The sequence below is a fragment of the Spermophilus citellus genome (assembly GCF_964194105.1).
Source record: "Spermophilus citellus genome assembly, chromosome: 11".
NCBI classification, from domain to species: domain Eukaryota; kingdom Metazoa; phylum Chordata; class Mammalia; order Rodentia; family Sciuridae; genus Spermophilus; species Spermophilus citellus.
In genome coordinates this window covers 81,553,288-81,572,878 of record NC_138192.1, presented here as the reverse complement: position 1 = coordinate 81,572,878, position 19,591 = coordinate 81,553,288, and the positions used below count along the sequence as shown (strand labels likewise).

Genomic DNA, 19,591 nt, shown 5'->3' with positions numbered 1-19,591 from the left:
AATACCATTTGATATGCAGATACTCTTTTACTTGAAAGATTTGCTGAGGTAAAATAAATTTATATATTCTTATTTTAAATGGGTTTTCGTTTTCTTTCTTCCTCCATGATTTAAGTCTATATATTTATTTCCCATTATAGTAATGCCTTCCAAAGTAAGTTCAATTTTGAGCAGAGTAAAAATCAGTGGAAGCCTATTCTTTTTAAGACATTTCTATTTGTCTCATTTCTAGGTCTGGAAACTTATCCCCAATGGACAGTATGAGTTCCGAGTTAGAGCAGTGAATAAATATGGAACCAGTGATGAGTGCAAATCCGATAAAGTGGTCATTCAAGATCCTTATCGCCTTCCTGGGCCTCCAGGAAAACCAAAGGTCTTGGAGCGCACCAAAGGGTCAATGTTAGTGAGCTGGACACCTCCTTTGGACAATGGTGGCTCTCCAATTACTGGCTACTGGCTGGAGAAGAGAGAGGAAGGAGGCGCCTACTGGTCACGTGTTAGCCGAGCACCAATAACAAAAGTGGGATTGAAGGGTATAGAATTTAATGTTCCCCGTTTGATTGAAGGCGTTAAATACCAGTTCAGAGCCATGGCAATAAATGCTGCAGGAATTGGCCCTCCCAGTGAACCATCAGATCCAGCTCTTGCTGGAGATCCCATATGTAAGTATGCTTCCTTGCTGGAAATCATTTCTAAAGGGAAGAGTTACTAAATAGAAAATTAAAAAGAAAAGAATGATCTATGTCAAACTATTATTCATGTTCATAGGCAGTCATAAGTATATATGTATATAACACACTATATACGCATAAAATCATACCGTTTTTAACTTTTGGATTAAACCTCATATTTTATAAGGAATCAGAATATAAAAAACTGGACTGACTATAAGCTCCTCTCTGCTCTCATACTTTAAATACACTTCTCACTAGACTATCGAAATAATTTCTCCCACTAAAGACACCCTTCTGTAGGAATTCAACAAAAAGAAAAATGTCGTAATATTTATCGAGCAAAGATATCAAATTTTCAGGCACATTCTGTGAAAGCAAATAAAAGAGAAAAATTCTGAAAGATCTATAAGATTCATTCAAAAATCAAATTTCTGTGTCCTTGGTAGTTAATTCAGTTTTCTGTGTACCTGATTGGATATTTGGTAGGAGAAAATCAACTGTTATTTTAAAATACTCTTAACTGCTATATGGAGAATATATATAATATGGTACAATAGGTAGTCATTCATTCATTCAGCAAACTAGTACTTACTGAACATGGAGTCTCTTCACTAGAGGGGGAAGAGTTATGATTAAAAAGACAAATAGAGTAAAATAATTTCTACAATTGTAAAATACTTCAGAAATATAAAGGGTGGTTATGTGATTATTGCAGAGATTGATCCTTACTAAAGATTAGCTTATGTTCAAAGATATACCAACTAATGATGAAATTATTTAAAATTTTTCATACTGTAATAAAAAAATGTGTTTTCAGTGAAAAATATGGTAGAACCTCATCAAGGGAATCACAAAAGTACACTAGCTTTTCACTAATCATGTGTAAACAGACTGTAGAGTATCTAGATATTATAAGTAGTCTTTCTTTTCCAGTTGTTTGATTTCTGTGTCTTTGCATTAATGCTAAAGACAAGTAGATTGTTTCAGGTAGATTCTTATTCCCTTTTAACATTCCTATTTTAATAAATTAAAATAATATTTAATCTTATGTAGCAAAAAAGGATTCTTACAGTATAAAAATTTAGCATTACATTACCTTCAAAATTTGATGTGTTTTTTGGTTTGTTTTGATTTCTTATTAGACCCACCTGGGCCACCTTCTTGCCCAGAGGTTAAAGATAAAACAAAGTCAAGCATCTCACTGGCATGGAAACCGCCAGCCAAAGATGGTGGCAGTCCAATCAAAGGATATATTGTAGAAATGCAAGAAGAAGGTACTACTGACTGGAAGAGAGTCAATGAACCAGACAAACTTCTTACTACCTGTGAATGTGTGGTACCCAACCTGAAAGAACTCAGGAAGTACAGGTTCAGAGTGAAAGCTGTCAATGAAGCTGGTGAATCTGAACCAAGTGACACAACTGGAGAGATACCTGCCACTGATATTCAAGGTACTGGTCCTTATTCAGTGTATGCATCTGTTAAGTCTCATTATGAAATTGATTAATCTCCTAAGGATAGGTCGGTCACTTTTTTATAATGTCAGCTAAATCCTATTACATTATGGCTTTACAGAGGTACCAGAGGTTTTCATTGACATTGGAGCACAAGACTGCCTGGTTTGTAAGGCTGGCTCACAGATTAGAATCCCTGCTGTGATAAAAGGGCGCCCAACACCAAAATCATCTTGGGAGTTTGATGGAAAGGCAAAGAAGGCCATGAAGGTAAGAAAATTAAAATTTTCCTGAGTGTCCCACTGAATCCCTGGAAGGAATATTTATACTACAACTGTCTTCTTTTCTAATAGGATGGAGTTCATGACATACCTGAAGATGCACAGGTAATAAAATAATAATAATAATTGAAATAACTCACAATATGGTTGACTTCTGTACTACTGTTACTTCATTCGATATATGAACACTGTTTACTTTGTACAGTTGGAGACTGCTGAAAACTCATCAGTAATCATCATCCCAGATTGTAAACGTTCGCATTCAGGCAAATACAGCATCACAGCCAAGAACAAAGCAGGACAGAAGACTGCAAATTGCAGAGTCAAAGTCATGGGTAAGAAAGACTTTAAAAGTTGCTATGGAATAGGAACAAATTAGTTTTAAACATCCAAGGAACGCTGTCTACATTATGATTTGCCTCCAACAGATGTACCAGGTCCACCCAAAGATTTGAAAGTCAGTGACATCACAAGGAGTAGTTGCAGACTTTCATGGAAGATGCCAGACGATGATGGGGGAGACAGAATCAAAGGCTATGTCATTGAGAAGAAGACTATTGATGGAAAGGCTTGGACTAAAGTCAATCCAAACTGTGGAAGCACCTCATTTGTAGTGCCTGACCTCATTTCTGAACAGCAATATTTCTTCCGCGTGCGAGCAGAAAACCGTTTTGGTATTGGCCCACCTGTGGAAACCATTCAGAGGACCACTGCCAGAGATCCAATATGTGAGTTTTAAAATCCAAGTCTAAAATATCTTCTCAAAATTGAACTGTATTGGTATAAACTCTGCTTAATGTCTCCTTAACTATTTTTACAGTTCCTCCTGATCCTCCTATTAAACTCAAAATTGGCCTAATAACAAAGAACACAGTCCATCTCTCATGGAAACCTCCAAAGAATGATGGGGGCTCCCCTGTCACCCACTATATCGTTGAGTGCCTTGCATGGGACCCTACTGGGAAAAAGAAGGAAGCATGGAGACAGTGCAACAAGCGTGATGTGGAAGAATTGGAATTTACCGTTGAAGACCTCGTAGAGGGTGGGGAGTATGAATTCAGGGTCAAAGCTGTCAATGCTGCAGGAGTCAGCAAACCTTCCGCCACTGTTGGCCCCGTGACCGTCAAAGACCAGACATGTAAGTACCAACATACTGACAGAAAATTCCCTTTTTATAGCTGCCTTCCTAGGTATTTAATACTACCCCAAATTAGTAAGAATGGGATATGAGAACATTAGGAAGTTCCTCTGGCCTGAGTGCTGAACCTGTTCTCTATGACACCCACGTCAACAAACTGGTGGTGGACGACACCTGCACTTTAGTTATTCCACAGTCTCGCAGGAGTGACACTGGCTTATACACCATCACAGCATCAAAGGAGATGAGACTCAATGTCCTTAGCAAATTCCTCAATTACCCATCCCTCGACCTCAACTAAGTTACATTCTCCTTACGTGAAAGGAGATGATGTTTGTAATTTTCTTACTGTAATTTTCTCCATGGAAAGCTGTTTTCTTTGTCAGAAGTTAAGGCAGTTCCTCTGCCTGCTCCTCAGAAGGGTCAGAAAGCAACCAGTCATTTGCTTGGCAACTGCTGCAATGCGTTTCTTTTCACAAACAAATTTCTTTTCCTCCACTTGAGAAAAAGAAGTATCTGTTTAAAAAGATAAAATATACATACAAATATGGTAATGTTGCGCTCTCTGATTATTGTTACCATCACTACTGCTGTGCAAATTTGTTTGATTCTCTTTTCAAAGCTGAAGGCTATAGTTACTACCCTCTTTCATACTCTTATACTAAATCTGTGGAAAATAGAAAATTCCTTTGCCTCTACCAGCAGTTGCATTTCTTATGAGGGGAAGTCACCTCAGAGTAAACGTTGTGAATCCCTTTGTAACTCCAAATGAATATTAAAGAAATCATGGCGACAGGGCTCCCAAGCCTAAGCTATTACGCTTCACTCCCTTCTGCCCTTTCATCAGTATATGCTCATGCATAATTATGCCAGAAAAGAGAGAGGCAATTGCTGAGTAATCTAGCCACATGTAGATCCAATAAACTACATGTACCTGTTCCTCAAACAAGTACAACAGTTTTAAAAACAGATCCACTCTTATATGGCCTGGGATATAAAGTCTGCCTATAGTAGATACAAACACCTTTATCACCCTTGTAAATTGTACTTTCTGTCCTTCAGCGCTTTTTACTCCTAATGATAACTTATTTAATTTTTAATAATCTAGGCCCACCATCAATTGAGCTCAAAGAATTCATGGAGGTTGAAGAAGGAACTGATGTTAACATAGTGGCCAAAATCAAAGGAGTGCCATTCCCAACACTCACCTGGTTTAAAGCTCCTCCAAAGAAGCCTGATAACAAAGAACCTGTTCTCTATGACACCCATGTCAACAAACTGGTGGTGGACGACACCTGCACTTTAGTTATTCCACAGTCTCGCAGGAGTGACACTGGCTTATACACTATCACAGCTGTAAATAACCTGGGAACAGCATCAAAGGAGATGAGACTCAATGTCCTTGGTAAAGATTGCATGACTTGGTTAAAACTGCATGTTTTTACATCCATAAATAGGTTCAGGCTTTAAAAATAACTCTAATAAAATGTTCCTTCTTTAAACCATTTTAGGTCGTCCTGGCCCTCCAATAGGACCCATAAAGTTCGAATCAATTTCAGCAGATCAAATGACATTATCTTGGCTTCCACCTAAAGATGATGGTGGGTCCAAGATTACAAACTATGTAATTGAGAAAAGAGAAGCTAACAGGAAGACATGGGTACGTGTTTCCAGCGAACCTAAAGAGTGCATGTACACAATTCCCAAATTGCTGGAAGGCCATGAATATGTATTCCGAATCATGGCCCAGAATAAATTTGGCATTGGAGAACCACTTGACAGTGAACCTGAGACAGCACGAAACCTCTTCTGTAAGTTGGCTCACATTTTACACCAAAGCTATTCTTATCTATGCTGTTTCTAATTTCTTGTAGACTAATGTATTGTTTTCCCCACAGCTGTCCCTGGGGCACCAGATAAACCAACAGTTAGCAGTGTGACTCGTAACTCCATGACTGTCAACTGGGAAGAGCCAGAGTACGATGGAGGTTCTCCTGTGACTGGATACTGGCTAGAAATGAAAGACACCACTTCAAAGAGATGGAAGAGGGTGAACCGAGACCCTATCAAAGCCATGACTTTGGGTGTTTCTTACAAAGTAACTGGTCTTATTGAAGGTTCTGACTACCAGTTCCGCGTGTATGCAATCAATGCTGCTGGTGTGGGTCCTGCAAGTTTGCCATCAGATCCAGTGACTGCTAGAGATCCAATTGGTAAGGCTTGCCATCATTCTTTATTTAAAAAAAAAATTATCTTCCAAAAGTGCAATGGAAAAGTCAAGAATACTAATTTATACTGGTTTGTTCCAGCTCCTCCTGGCCCTCCATTTCCCAAAGTGACAGACTGGACTAAATCATCGGTGGACCTCGAATGGTCTCCCCCATTAAAAGATGGTGGCTCCAAAATAACTGGATATATTGTTGAGTATAAGGAAGAAGGAAAAGAAGAATGGGAAAAGGTAACTAAAACTTGGCTTTAACAAAATGTACTATGTATGAACTAAAAATGTAGTAGTTACTCTCAATCCCATTAGCTTCTATCTATATTTTTAGTTTAAGAAATCAGAAAAATAGGGCTGGGGTTGTGGCTCAGTGGTAGAGTGCTTGCTTAGCATTCATGAGGCACTGGGTTTGAACCCTGGCACCACATTAAAAAAAAAAAAAGTAAAATAAAGGTTAAAAAAAAGGAAGAAAAGAAATCAGAAAAATAACTTCATAACTAATGATGCAAATATGTTATTGTCAAAAAATTAATCAGATTAGGGTTAAGGAGACTACCACTGAGCTACATCCCCAGGTCCATTTGATAATAATTTTAAAACATAATTCCTGGCAAGTTATTCCATTTAGTGTTGCCTATAAAAGCTGAGCCCTAAAACCTAAACTGACAATTTTCCTAAAGAGAGTAAGTGGGCTACTGGTTATATGGTAGAAAGTTATTAAAGCAACAAGCTGCAAAGAACTAACTATAAAATGTTTATCAATTTCCCCCAGGCTAAAGATAAAGAAGTGAGAGGAACAAAACTTGTTGTGACAGGATTAAAAGAAGGGGCATTCTACAAATTTAGAGTGAGAGCAGTTAACATTGCTGGCATTGGAGAACCTGGAGAAGTCACTGATATCATTGAAATGAAAGACAGAATTGGTAATTATCAGCACTTCTATTATTTCTTCCATACTTACGTTTCACACTGAAAGTGGAAATCACATTGAAAATTTTCAATTCTTTCCCAGTTTCACCTGACCTCCAGCTAGATGCCAGTGTCAGAGACAGAATTGTTGTCCATGCTGGAGGGGTGATCCGAATCATTGCTTACGTCTCTGGGAAGCCGCCTCCAACTGTCACTTGGAGCATGAACGAAAGAGCGTTACCTCAAGAAGCCACCATTGAGGAAACAGCCATCAGCTCATCCATGGTCATCAAGAACTGCCAGAGGAGCCATCAAGGCGTCTATTCTCTTCTTGCCAAAAATGCAGGGGGAGAAAGAAAGAAGACAATTATTGTTGATGTATTAGGTAAATAAGTTCACTTTGTCTATGCAATGTTTTCAACAAGCATTTTTATTACATCTACAGCAAAACTATGTTGTAATAAAACTATGTTATAAACATTTTGGAAAAGAAAAAAATCACCCATAATCCACAGATTAGAATTTAAAATTTTTCCTTTTTGCTTTTTTAGCCTACGTATATTCTATACAGTTGTATTCCTACTACACAAAGTTTTTTATGCTGCTTTTTTTTTTTTTACAGAACATACCACTATAAATGCCTACTATTATTATATCATTTCCCTAAAAGCAACTTTTATACACATGAATGTTTAAAATCTGTCAGTGACGATCATTTTCACATTTGAAAATAGTTATTTTCACATGGTTATTTGCTAATTATCTTAATAATGAAAAACCCTCTGAAGGTTTCAGTATTCTAATTGAGGAGCCTCATTTGGTTATATTCATAACCAAATGTCACTGAACATAGAATTGAACTTTTTATGCCTCTTGTTGTCTGGTTTAGTCCAGTGATTTGCTTTGAAAGTGAAGCCCTCCCACTTAGAGCACATGACTCTAAGTACAGCCATGCTGCAAATAGCCAGTCCTGTGTTAACATAATTAATATTTAAATTACATAAAACCATTTCATTCAGCTGTAGTCCTGGGAGCTTTTCAGTTTCAAGCTCCTAAACCTTTTTACTTCTAAACAGCCATGACTTTAATTGGAGAATTCATATACTCCCACATTAAAATTCCAACCCCTCCTGTGCTGCTCATTGATTGACTCATCACTCAGAAAAAAAATTATCTTTTTACCTCTTGGAGAGGAAACAACCCAAAGTGACCATACCACTCTTCACCCCTCTCCTGCTGCTCCCTCTATCTCATGATTTTTGCATTTTATTCTCCCTTAGACACAAAACCTTAATTTCTTCATAACCATATTTGTCTCCTTTTTAAAAGCAGAGAGTAACACATGTTGAGTTCACTAAAGACAAACAGTTTGAATTTTTTCCTCTTATTTTCAGATGTACCAGGTCCTGTTGGAATACCATTCCTCTCTGACAATCTAACCAATGACTCCTGCAAATTGACATGGTTTTCTCCAGAAGATGATGGAGGCTCTCCAATCACCAACTATGTCATTGAGAAGCGGGAAGCTGACCGCAGAGCTTGGACCCCCGTGACATACACAGTCACCCGACAAAATGCTACTGTCCAGGGTCTCATTCAAGGAAAAGCCTACTTTTTCCGAATCGCAGCTGAAAATATTATTGGCATGGGCCCATTTGTTGAGACACCAACTGCACTTGTCATCAGAGATCCAATAAGTAAGTACAACTTAAAACAAGTTTCATCACCTTACTCATTTAATAAGACCATGGTGACAAAATTTGTATATAAATGCCATACATTTCATTTACTTAATAAGCACTTATTAGACAACTTCTCAGAATATGATTTGATAGTATTTTACTAGTTATATGAAAAAAATTATAGGAATATTTATGATTCATCAAATCCTTTCTGTGTATAACACTCTGATTTTTTTTTAAACATTCCACTCAGTAGCTTAAATAGAAACTAATTATTTTCCTAACCCTAAAACCACCAACTCTGGAGATCTTTCCTAAATTAGTTTTAATGAACCTTTATTTTCTCACCTAATTTTTCTTATTCTAATTTTCATTAAGACAATTAGATTGTATTGGGCCCTTTTTAGCTTGCATAGTCACATGATGAGTCACTTCTGTTATTTATTGAAGCAGATCACTTAATGTTTAAATGCAGTCCTTACAAAGGAGTTTTTACTACATTCTGTTACATTCTTAATATGACACATTTTTCTCTGTGTTCATACGTACAGCTGTACCAGAGCGACCTGAAGACCTAGAAGTCAAAGAAGTTACTAAAAATACTGTAACTTTGACTTGGAATCCTCCTAAATATGATGGTGGATCAGAAATCATTAACTATGTCCTAGAAAGCCGGCTCATCGGAACGGAGAAGTTCCACAAAGTTACAAATGACAACTTGCTTAGCAGAAAATACACAGTTAAAGGCTTAAAAGAGGGTGATACCTATGAATACCGTGTCAGTGCTGTCAATATTGTTGGACAAGGCAAGCCATCATTTTGCACCAAGCCAATCACTTGCAAGGATGAACTGGGTATGTGTCGCCCACAATTTATACTTTGAAAATTGTACATTCATAGAGTTGCCAAAGATATCAGTAAAGTGACTTTTTTGTTCATTTTTATTAACTTTTAGCTCCCCCAACACTTGACCTGGACTTCAGAGATAAGCTCACGGTTAGGGTTGGTGAAGCTTTTGCCCTCACTGGCCGCTACTCAGGCAAACCAAAGCCTAAGGTTAGTTGGTTCAAAGATGAAGCTGATGTGCTAGAAGATGAACGTACTCATATAAAGATCACTCCGACAACACTTGCTCTAGAGAAGATCAAGTCCAAACGTTCGGATTCTGGCAAATACTGTGTCGTTGTGGAGAACAGTACAGGCTCCAGGAAAGGTTTCTGTCAAGTTAATGTTGTTGGTAAGTACTGTTTGACAAGGAACCTTCTGTTCCTTCAAAAGCAGAAGTAGAAACGACACTTTGTGCTCTGATTTCTTTTCTGCAGATCGTCCTGGACCACCAGTAGGACCTGTCATTTTTGATGAGGTAACCAAAGATTACATGGTCATCTCCTGGAAGCCACCTTTAGATGATGGAGGAAGTGAAATCACCAACTACATTATTGAAAAGAAGGAGTTGGGTAAAGATGTTTGGATGCCTGTGACCTCTGCAAGTGCTAAAACAACATGCAAAGTTCCTAAACTGCTTGAAGGAAAAGATTACATTTTCCGTATACATGCTGAAAACCTGTATGGAATAAGTGATCCTCTGGTGTCTGATTCAATGAAAGCCAAAGATCGTTTCAGTATGTATTGTTTCTTTCTGTGGAGTCAATTCTTGATGTAGTTTAAAAAAAAATTAACTTCTAACACATTTTGCTAACATTTGTTATAGGAGTTCCTGATGCACCTGATCAGCCCATTGTTACAGAAGTCACCAAAGACTCTGCATTAGTAACCTGGAACAAGCCACACGATGGAGGAAAGCCCATCACCAACTACATCCTAGAAAAGAGGGAAACGATGTCTAAACGATGGGCTAGGGTTACCAAAGAGCCTATCCACCCATACACTAAATTTAGGGTTCCTGATCTTCTAGAAGGATGTCAGTATGAATTCCGGGTTTCTGCAGAAAATGAAATTGGTATTGGAGATCCAAGCCCACCATCCAAACCAGTCTTTGCTAGAGATCCAATTGGTATAGTATTGATGCTTCATTTCAGTTTGTTTATGATCCAACATTTTTCCCATCTATGTTCTAATACCTTTTGGGTTTTTCTTTCTTTAATTTTTATGTAGCTAAACCAAGTCCACCAGTGAATCCTGAAGCAGTAGATACAACATGTAACTCAGTTGATCTAACCTGGCAGCCACCACGTCATGATGGCGGGAGCAAGATACTGGGTTACATTGTTGAGTACCAAAAAGTTGGTGATGAAGAGTGGCGAAGAGCCAATCATACTCCTGAGTCATGTCCTGAAACTAAATATAAAGTCACTGGTCTTCGGGATGGTCAGACCTATAAGTTCAGAGTGTTGGCAGTCAATGAAGCTGGTGAATCAGATCCAGCTTATGTTCCAGAGCCAGTGCTGGTAAAAGACAGACTTGGTGAGTAAAATGTTTTCATCAGCATGTGCAAGGAGAATAGGTGCCTGACTGAATATGTGTAATTCTAACACACATTAACTAATCAAATTTGAATGTGCTGTTCTTTTCATTCTAGAACCCCCTGAGTTGATTCTTGATGCCAACATGGCAAGAGAACAACACATTAAAGTTGGTGATACATTAAGACTGAGTGCCATCATCAAAGGAGTGCCATTCCCAAAAGTCACCTGGAAAAAGGAAGACAGAGAGGCTCCGACCAAAGCACGAATTGATGTTACTCCAGTCGGCAGCAAGCTTGAAATTCGAAATGCTGCCCATGAAGATGGTGGAATTTATTCCTTAACAGTAGAGAATCCAGCTGGTTCCAAAACTGTCTCAGTGAAAGTACTTGTATTGGGTAAGAATTTTACTCCTTATGCCATTAAAAGTATATTTTGATACACCTTTTTCTCTTGTCTGGATTAAATCCCTTTTATAACTATAATTTAACACTTTTCAGACAAACCTGGGCCACCTAGAGATCTGGAAGTCAGTGAAATTAGGAAAGATTCTTGTTACCTTACTTGGAAGGAACCCCTGGATGATGGCGGTTCTGTTGTGACAAACTATGTGGTTGAGAGGAAAGATGTTGCCAGTGCCCAGTGGTCACCTCTTTCAACTACATCAAAGAAAAAGAGTCATTTGGCTAAACATCTTACTGAAGGCAATCAGTATCTCTTCCGAGTAGCTGCTGAGAACCAATATGGACGTGGTCCTTTTGTTGAGACGCCTAAACCCATCAAGGCTGTGGATCCTCTCCGTGAGTTGCTTTCTCTGGATACAAAGTATCATTTAACTGTCTCTGGGAGAACTACTTATTCATCATGACTTCTTTTTTTTAAAGATCCCCCAGGGCCACCCAAGGACCTACATCATGTGGATGTTGACAAGACTGAAGTCTCCCTTGTGTGGAATAAACCAGATCGTGATGGGGGCTCTCCAATCACTGGATACTTGGTGGAATATCAAGAAGAAGGTGCTGAGGACTGGATTAAGTTCAAGACTGTGAAAAACTTGGAATGCGTTGTTACTGGATTACAACAAGGAAAGACCTACAGATTCCGTGTAAAAGCTGAAAATATTGTGGGTCTCGGGCTCCCTGATACAACTATCCCGATAGAATGCCAAGAAAAACTAGGTGATTTTTGGATTGGCATTATTATTTTATTTTCTTATTTAAATCCTTTATAGTGCAAGAATTGAAATCTAATTTCCTCATGTTTATTTTCCAGTGCCTCCATCTATAGAGCTAGATGTGAAATTAATTGAAGGGCTTGTGGTAAAAGCTGGAACTACAGTCAGATTCCCTGCTATCATAAGAGGTGTACCTGTTCCTTCTGTAAAGTGGACAACCGATGGGAGTGAGATTAAAACAGATGACCACTACACAGTTGAAACTGACAACTTCTCATCAGTACTTACCATCAAGAACTGCTTAAGGAAAGACACTGGGGAATATCAAATCACAGTTTCCAATGCAGCTGGCACCAAAACGGTAGCTGTACATCTTACTGTTCTTGATGTTCCTGGACCACCAACAGGCCCTATCCATATTCTAGATGTTACCCCTGAATACATGACTATCTCCTGGCAGCCACCTAAAGATGATGGAGGAAGCCCTGTGATAAATTATATCGTTGAGAAACAAGATACAAGGAAAGACACATGGGGTGTTGTGTCTTCAGGAAGCAGTAAGCTGAAGCTGAAAGTCCCACATCTGCAAAAGGGCTGTGAATACATTTTCCGAGTTAAAGCAGAGAATAAGATGGGTGTTGGTCCTCCCCTTGACTCCACACCTACTGTTGCTAAACACAAGTTCAATCCTCCATCTCCTCCTGGTAAACCAGTGGTTACCGACATTACAGAAAATGCTGCAACTGTGTCTTGGACCCTGCCAAAATCTGATGGTGGCAGTCCAATAACTGGTTACTACGTGGAACGTCGAGAAATAACTGGAAAGTGGGTGAGGGTCAACAAAACACCAATAGCTGACCTGAAGTTCAGGGTGACTGGACTCTATGAAGGAAACACATATGAGTTTAGAGTGTTTGCTGAAAATCTTGCAGGACTGAGCAATCCATCCCCAAGTTCTGACCCGATAAAAGCTTGCCGGCCCATTAAACCCCCTGGGCCACCTATTAATCCTAAATTGAAAGACAAGAGCAAAGAATGGGCTGACTTGGTGTGGACAAAGCCCCTCAGTGATGGTGGAAGCCCCATTCTAGGATACGTGGTGGAATGTCAGAAACCTGGCACGGCACAGTGGAGCAGGATTAATAAGGATGAACTCATTAGGCAATGTGCTTTCAGGGTACCTGGACTAATTGAAGGAAATGAATACAGATTCCGTATAAAGGCAGCTAACATTGTGGGTGAGGGAGAACCAAGAGAACTAGCAGAATCTGTGCTTGCAAAAGACATCCTCCATCCTCCAGAAGTCGAGCTTGATGTTACTTGTCGTGACGTTATTACCGTCAGAGTGGGCCAGACTATCCACATTCTTGCTCGAGTCAAAGGCAGACCTGAACCTGACATAACTTGGTCTAAGGAAGGCAAAGTGTTGGTCCGAGAAAAGCGGGTTGACATAATTCATGATCTACCTCGTGTTGAGTTACAAATTAAAGAAGCTGTCAGGACTGATCATGGCAAGTATATCATCTCAGCCAAGAACAGCAGTGGACATGCCCAAGGCTCAGCCATTGTTAACGTCCTTGACAGACCTGGGCCTTGCCAGAACTTGAGGGTTAGCAATGTAACGAAAGAGAACTGCACAATTTCTTGGGAAAATCCACTAGATAATGGTGGCTCCGAAATAACCAATTTCATAGTAGAATATCGGAAACCAAATCAGAAAGGCTGGTCCATTGTTGCTTCAGATGTCACCAAGAGATCAATCAAGGCTAACCTTTTAGCCAATAATGAATACTATTTCCGAGTTTGTGCAGAGAATAAAGTAGGGGTTGGGCCAACCATTGAAACAAAGACTCCAATTCTGGCCATTAACCCTATTGACAGGCCAGGTGAGCCTGAAAACCTTCATATTGCAGATAAAGGAAAGACATTTGTCTATCTAAAGTGGCGGCGGCCTGATTATGACGGTGGCAGCCCAAATCTATCGTATCATGTTGAGAGAAGGCTGAAGGGTTCTACTGACTGGGAAAGGGTACATAAAGGAAGCATTAAAGAAACCCACTACATGGTTGACAAATGTGTTGAAAACCAAATTTATGAGTTTAGAGTACAGACAAAGAATGAGGGTGGGGAAAGTGATTGGGTAAAGACAGAGGAAGTTGTTGTGAAGGAAGACTTACAGAAACCAGTACTTGATCTGAAATTAAGTGGGGTGCTAACTGTCAAAGCAGGGGACACCATTAGACTTGAGGCTGCAGTTAGAGGCAAACCATTTCCAGAAGTTGCATGGACCAAGGACAAAGATGCTACAGATTTAACAAGATCACCAAGGGTCAAGATTGATACCAGTGCTGAGTCATCTAAATTCTCCCTTACTAAAGCCAAGCGAAGTGATGGTGGTAAATATGTAGTTACAGCAACTAACACAGCTGGCAGTTTTGTGGCCTATGCCACTGTCAATGTTTTAGATAAGCCTGGTCCTGTAAGGAATCTGAAGATTACTGATGTGTCCAGTGACAGGTGTACTGTTCGATGGGATCCACCAGAAGATGATGGTGGCTGTGAAATCCAAAATTATATTCTAGAAAAATGTGAGAGCAAGCGAATGGTTTGGTCCACCTATTCTTCTAGTGTCTTGATTCCCAGTGCTACAGTAACACGTCTCATAGAAGGAAATGAATATATTTTCAGAGTCCGTGCAGAAAATAAAATAGGCACAGGGCCTCCAACAGAAAGTAAACCAGTCATAGCAAAAACCAAGTATGATAGACCTGGTCGCCCTGATCCCCCAGAGGTCACTAAAGTAAGCAAAGAAGAAATGACTGTGGTTTGGAACCCACCTGAATATGATGGTGGAAAGTCTATCACAGGATACTATTTGGAGAAAAAGGAAAAACACGGAGTGCGATGGGTCCCTGTTAACAAAAGTGCAATCCCTGAGAGACGTCTGAAAGTACAGAATCTCCTCCCAGGACATGAATATCAGTTCCGTGTCAAGGCAGAAAATGAAGTTGGAATTGGAGAACCAAGCTTACCATCAAGACCGGTGGTGGCAAAAGACCCCATAGGTAAGATGTTCTTGTTTTTTTTCTGATATTATATCAATTCTTAATCTCAAGCACAGAGGTATTAGATAAAGGAGTTAATCCATAATATCAAAACTTTGTTTTAGCCAATATTTTCCCAAATAGGCATTTTAGCAAATCACCAAAAAAACAATGGTAGATTCTAATTTGGGGGAGGGCAGGTACTGAAGATTGAACTCGGGGGCACTCAACAACTGAGCCACATCCCCAACCCTACTTTGTATTTTATTTAGAGACAGGGTCTCACTGAGTTGCTTACCACCTTGCTTTTGCTGAGGCTGGCTTTGAACTCGGGTTCCTCCTGCCTAGGCCTCCTGAGCCCCTGGGATTACAGGCATGTGCCATAGCACCTGGCTTTAATTTTTGAAAAGGAAAATAAGGAGGACTCAGTAATTGAGAAAGTGAATTAACTATTTTTGATTAATTGAGGATTGACTATATAAAACTCCACTTTAGAAGATCACTACTTGCAGTTAACCATGTCTATATTTTTATATAATTTATTTCCAGAACCACCTGGTCCACCAACCAATCTCAAAGTAGTTGATACCACCAAAAGTTCCATAACACTTGGATGGGGGAAACCAGTCTATGATGGTGGTGCACCAATTATTGGATATGTTGTAGAAATGAGACCCAAAAAACCAGATATGTCACCCGACGAAGGCTGGAAAAGGTGCAATGCTGCAGCACAGCTTGTTCGCATGGAATTTACTGTTACCAGCTTGGATGAAAACCAGGAGTATGAGTTCAGGGTGTGTGCCCAAAACCAGGTTGGCATTGGGCGCCCTGCAGAACTAAAGGAGGCTATCAAACCTAAAGAAATCCTAGGTAAGGCTCTCCAGTGGCACTGGACTCATTCTCACTTTATTTCTCATGATTTCCCCACATTCAGAAATGCCAACTAATAATCTTAATGTCATTTGCAGAACCTCCGGAGATTGATTTGGATGCCAGCATGAGAAAACTGGTCATAGTGAGAGCAGGATGCCCTATTCGGCTATTTGCAATAGTAAGAGGGCGACCAGCTCCCAAAGTCACTTGGCGAAAAGTGGGTATTGATAATGTGGTCAGAAAGGGACAAGTGGATCTGGTTGACACCATGGCCTTCCTTGTCATCCCCAATTCTACCCGTGATGACTCTGGAAAATATTCCTTAACACTTGTGAACCCCGCAGGAGAAAAAGCTGTGTTTGTGAATGTCAGAGTACTGGGTAGGTTGCTAAGAAACTTCTTCTTCCCTCTCCAAAAACAAATTAGTAAGGACTCTGATGAGACATGGATGTCTGATTCTCTGGTTCTTTACAGATACTCCTGGACCCGTATCTGATTTAAAAGTTTCAGATGTCACTAAAACATCATGCCATGTGTCCTGGGCCCCTCCTGAAAATGATGGTGGGAGCCAAGTGACTCATTATATTGTGGAGAAACGTGAGGCAGAGAGAAAGACGTGGTCAACTGTTACCCCAGAAGTTAAGAAAACAAGCTTCAACGTAACCAATCTTGTCCCTGGGAATGAGTATTTCTTCAGAGTAACTGCTGTCAATGAATATGGCCCTGGCGTCCCAACAGACGTCCCCAAACCAGTGCTAGCATCAGATCCTCTAAGTAAGTAATCTCCTTCCTTCCTCCTTACCCCAGACCCCTATTTTAGCAAGATACCAATATAATTTTAACCTACTACTGAAAGGGATTTAATTTATGGAAATTCTAATAGCATAGTAAATATCTAACCCACCCAGGAAAGACTTCTGTAACCTGCCTCATCTTGTACTTTTTAACTTTCAACATGCTGAACTACAGGTTTCATACACTTTGAGGCCAATATTAAAACTACTATGTACATGAACAAAGGAGATTTGATTTGGTTGCCTAGATAATTTTCTAAATCATGTTTTTCTTCTAGGTGAGCCAGATCCCCCAAGAAAACTAGAAGTGACTGAAATGACGAAGAACAGTGCTACGTTAGCCTGGTTACCTCCTCTGCGTGATGGAGGCGCTAAAATTGACGGCTACATCATTAGTTACAGAGAAGAAGAACAGCCTGCAGATCGCTGGACCGAGTATTCTGTTGTAAAAGATCTCAGCCTCGTTGTCAATGGCTTAAAGGAAGGAAAGAAATATAAATTTAGAGTAGTGGCCAGAAATGCTGTTGGAGTCAGCTTGCCAAGAGAAGCCGAAGGAGTATACGAAGCCAAAGAACAACTGTGTAAGTAGTCGTTGCTTCATTAATATCATCCGGTAGTTCACTAGTATTTTCTTTGGCTACGTAGACTTTTCTCTTTGAAGAATCTGGTTCCAGAAATACTTGGAAAACAGTGGTAACATGTAGTAAATGAATTTTAAATCATGACACAGAACATACATGCACCCATATATATGAAAGAAGTTTCTTGAAACAATACCTTTCCTTAAATATGCTACATCTGTTATTTTCTATTATATTCTATTTCATTCCTTTGGAAAATTTTGGCTCTTATTCAAACACTGATTTTAACCCACTAGGGGTTGCAACACACAATTTGAAAAACATCGGCAGAGCTCCCCACCAAAGAAAACTTGATCCCTCCAAAATTAATGTATTTTCATTTTTTTCTTTTAGTACCACCAAAGGTCCTTATGCCAGAGCAAATTACTATTAAAGCTGGGAAGAAACTCCGAGTAGAAGCCCATGTGTATGGAAAGCCTCATCCCACCTGTACATGGAAGAAAGGAGAAGATGAAGTTGTCACATCCAGCCACCTGGCAGTGCACAAAGCAGACAGCTCTTCAATTCTGATCATAAAAGATGTTACTAGGAAAGACAGTGGTTACTATAGCCTGACAGCAGAGAACAGCTCTGGGACAGACACTCAGAAAGTCAAAGTTATAGTCATGGGTAGGTTAAGTATGAGCCAAATGGCAACTGAAATGTGAAGAACAGAAACATTCTTTCCTACCAAATCCTATTCTTACACTTTCTTCTTCTTGGTTCACACAGATGCACCTGGACCCCCTCAGCCTCCATTTGACATTTCGGACATAGATGCGGATGCCTGCTCCCTGTCCTGGCACATCCCTCTAGAAGATGGAGGCAGTAACATCACCAATTACATAGTGGAGAAATGTGATGTTAGCCGTGGGGACTGGGTCACAGCTCTAGCTTCAGTCACAAAAACCTCCTGCAGGGTTGGAAAACTGATCCCAGGCCAGGAGTATATTTTCCGAGTCCGTGCTGAAAATCGATTTGGTATTTCAGAGCCTCTCACATCTCCAAAGATGCTTGCTAAGTTCCCATTTGGTATGTATTTTTTTCAGAGAGAAAAAAAATAATTGTTTTCTTTCTAGTCTGTTACTTAAAACGGAAACGGGCATTTTCCTTGTTTTCATCTCCAGGTGTTCCTAGCGAACCAAAGAATGCACGAGTCACCAAAGTCAACAAAGACTGCATATTTGTTGCGTGGGACAGGCCAGACAGCGATGGAGGGAGCCCCATCACTGGTTACCTGATTGAACGCAAAGAAAGAAACAGCTTGCTATGGGTGAAAGCTAATGATACTCTCGTCAGGTCAACTGAATATCCTTGTGCTGGCCTTGTGGAAGGTCTTGAGTATTCATTCAGAATCTATGCCCTAAACAAAGCTGGTTCCAGCCCACCCAGCAAACCAACAGAATACGTAACTGCGAGAATGCCAGTGGGTGAGTATTTTTTTCAATATTGTAGAGGCACATTTAAATCTTAGGGCCTCTGAAGATTACTAATTTTCTAGAATAGCCTCCCTCCCACTGCCCCATCTCTTACCATGGAAGTCTACTATATATAACTCTCTTTGAAGCATATAGCACAGACTCAAGAGCTTCCTGTGTGGGGGATTATTAAAATGGGATGACCGTCATCCTGTTGAGTTTGTTACTTAGTTCACATTATCACCTCTGTGGCTATGAGTTTAAACTTCTGCAAAGAAGATATATGCTGAGACGATCTCTTTTGGTTTTAGATCCTCCTGGGAAACCTGAAGTTATTGATGTTACCAAAAATAGTGCATCCCTCATTTGGGCCCGCCCCAAGCATGATGGAGGCAGCAAAATCATTGGCTATTTCGTGGAAGCTTGCAAACTTCCTGGTGATAAGTGGGTCCGGTGCAATACTACACCTCACCAGATTCCCCAGGAAGAGTACACAGCTACTGGCTTAGAAGAGAATGCTCAGTACCAATTTAGAGCAATTGCCAGGACTGCAGTAAACATTAGCCAGCCTTCTGAACCCTCGGACCCAGTGACTATCCTCGCAGAGAATGGTAAGATTCCATTGCATATTATAGGCAAAGAAGCACAACATTCATGATATTCATTTCTTCTGATAAAATGCTAAGTTTACACACATAGAAAAAAGAAAAACAAAACAATAGATATTTCTATATAATACTAAAAAGTATGATTATAGAGAATGTTAACATGCTAAACTAGAAAGCAGGATACTGCATTCAGGACTAAATAATTTCAAAAGTAAACATTCACAGAAAGACGGCAAAGAAATGCATTTAAATGACATTATAGGAACTTACTTTTTATA

General features: G+C 39.7%; 1 protein-coding gene across 1 annotated transcript in view; it reads left to right on the top strand.

The window, feature by feature from the left end:
* TTN (titin) overlaps positions 1–19,591 on the top strand; it is a 266,424-nt gene that overhangs the window by 189,978 nt on the left and 56,855 nt on the right. Inside the window, exons 250-280 of the mRNA XM_081261924.1 lie at positions 233–662; positions 1,817–2,125; positions 2,250–2,398; positions 2,482–2,514; positions 2,615–2,744; positions 2,838–3,137; positions 3,230–3,547; positions 4,656–4,952; positions 5,059–5,358; positions 5,446–5,760; positions 5,857–6,005; positions 6,541–6,691; positions 6,781–7,062; positions 8,072–8,374; positions 8,911–9,213; positions 9,315–9,596; positions 9,682–9,981; positions 10,071–10,373; positions 10,475–10,783; positions 10,899–11,180; positions 11,283–11,582; positions 11,667–11,960; positions 12,055–15,021; positions 15,550–15,870; positions 15,969–16,253; positions 16,348–16,647; positions 16,946–17,248; positions 17,642–17,917; positions 18,020–18,319; positions 18,415–18,717; positions 19,017–19,316. Coding sequence (XP_081118050.1) covers positions 233–662; positions 1,817–2,125; positions 2,250–2,398; positions 2,482–2,514; positions 2,615–2,744; positions 2,838–3,137; positions 3,230–3,547; positions 4,656–4,952; positions 5,059–5,358; positions 5,446–5,760; positions 5,857–6,005; positions 6,541–6,691; positions 6,781–7,062; positions 8,072–8,374; positions 8,911–9,213; positions 9,315–9,596; positions 9,682–9,981; positions 10,071–10,373; positions 10,475–10,783; positions 10,899–11,180; positions 11,283–11,582; positions 11,667–11,960; positions 12,055–15,021; positions 15,550–15,870; positions 15,969–16,253; positions 16,348–16,647; positions 16,946–17,248; positions 17,642–17,917; positions 18,020–18,319; positions 18,415–18,717; positions 19,017–19,316 — 11,194 coding nt within the window. The remainder of the gene's footprint in view (positions 1–232; positions 663–1,816; positions 2,126–2,249; positions 2,399–2,481; positions 2,515–2,614; positions 2,745–2,837; positions 3,138–3,229; positions 3,548–4,655; positions 4,953–5,058; positions 5,359–5,445; positions 5,761–5,856; positions 6,006–6,540; positions 6,692–6,780; positions 7,063–8,071; positions 8,375–8,910; positions 9,214–9,314; positions 9,597–9,681; positions 9,982–10,070; positions 10,374–10,474; positions 10,784–10,898; positions 11,181–11,282; positions 11,583–11,666; positions 11,961–12,054; positions 15,022–15,549; positions 15,871–15,968; positions 16,254–16,347; positions 16,648–16,945; positions 17,249–17,641; positions 17,918–18,019; positions 18,320–18,414; positions 18,718–19,016; positions 19,317–19,591) is intronic.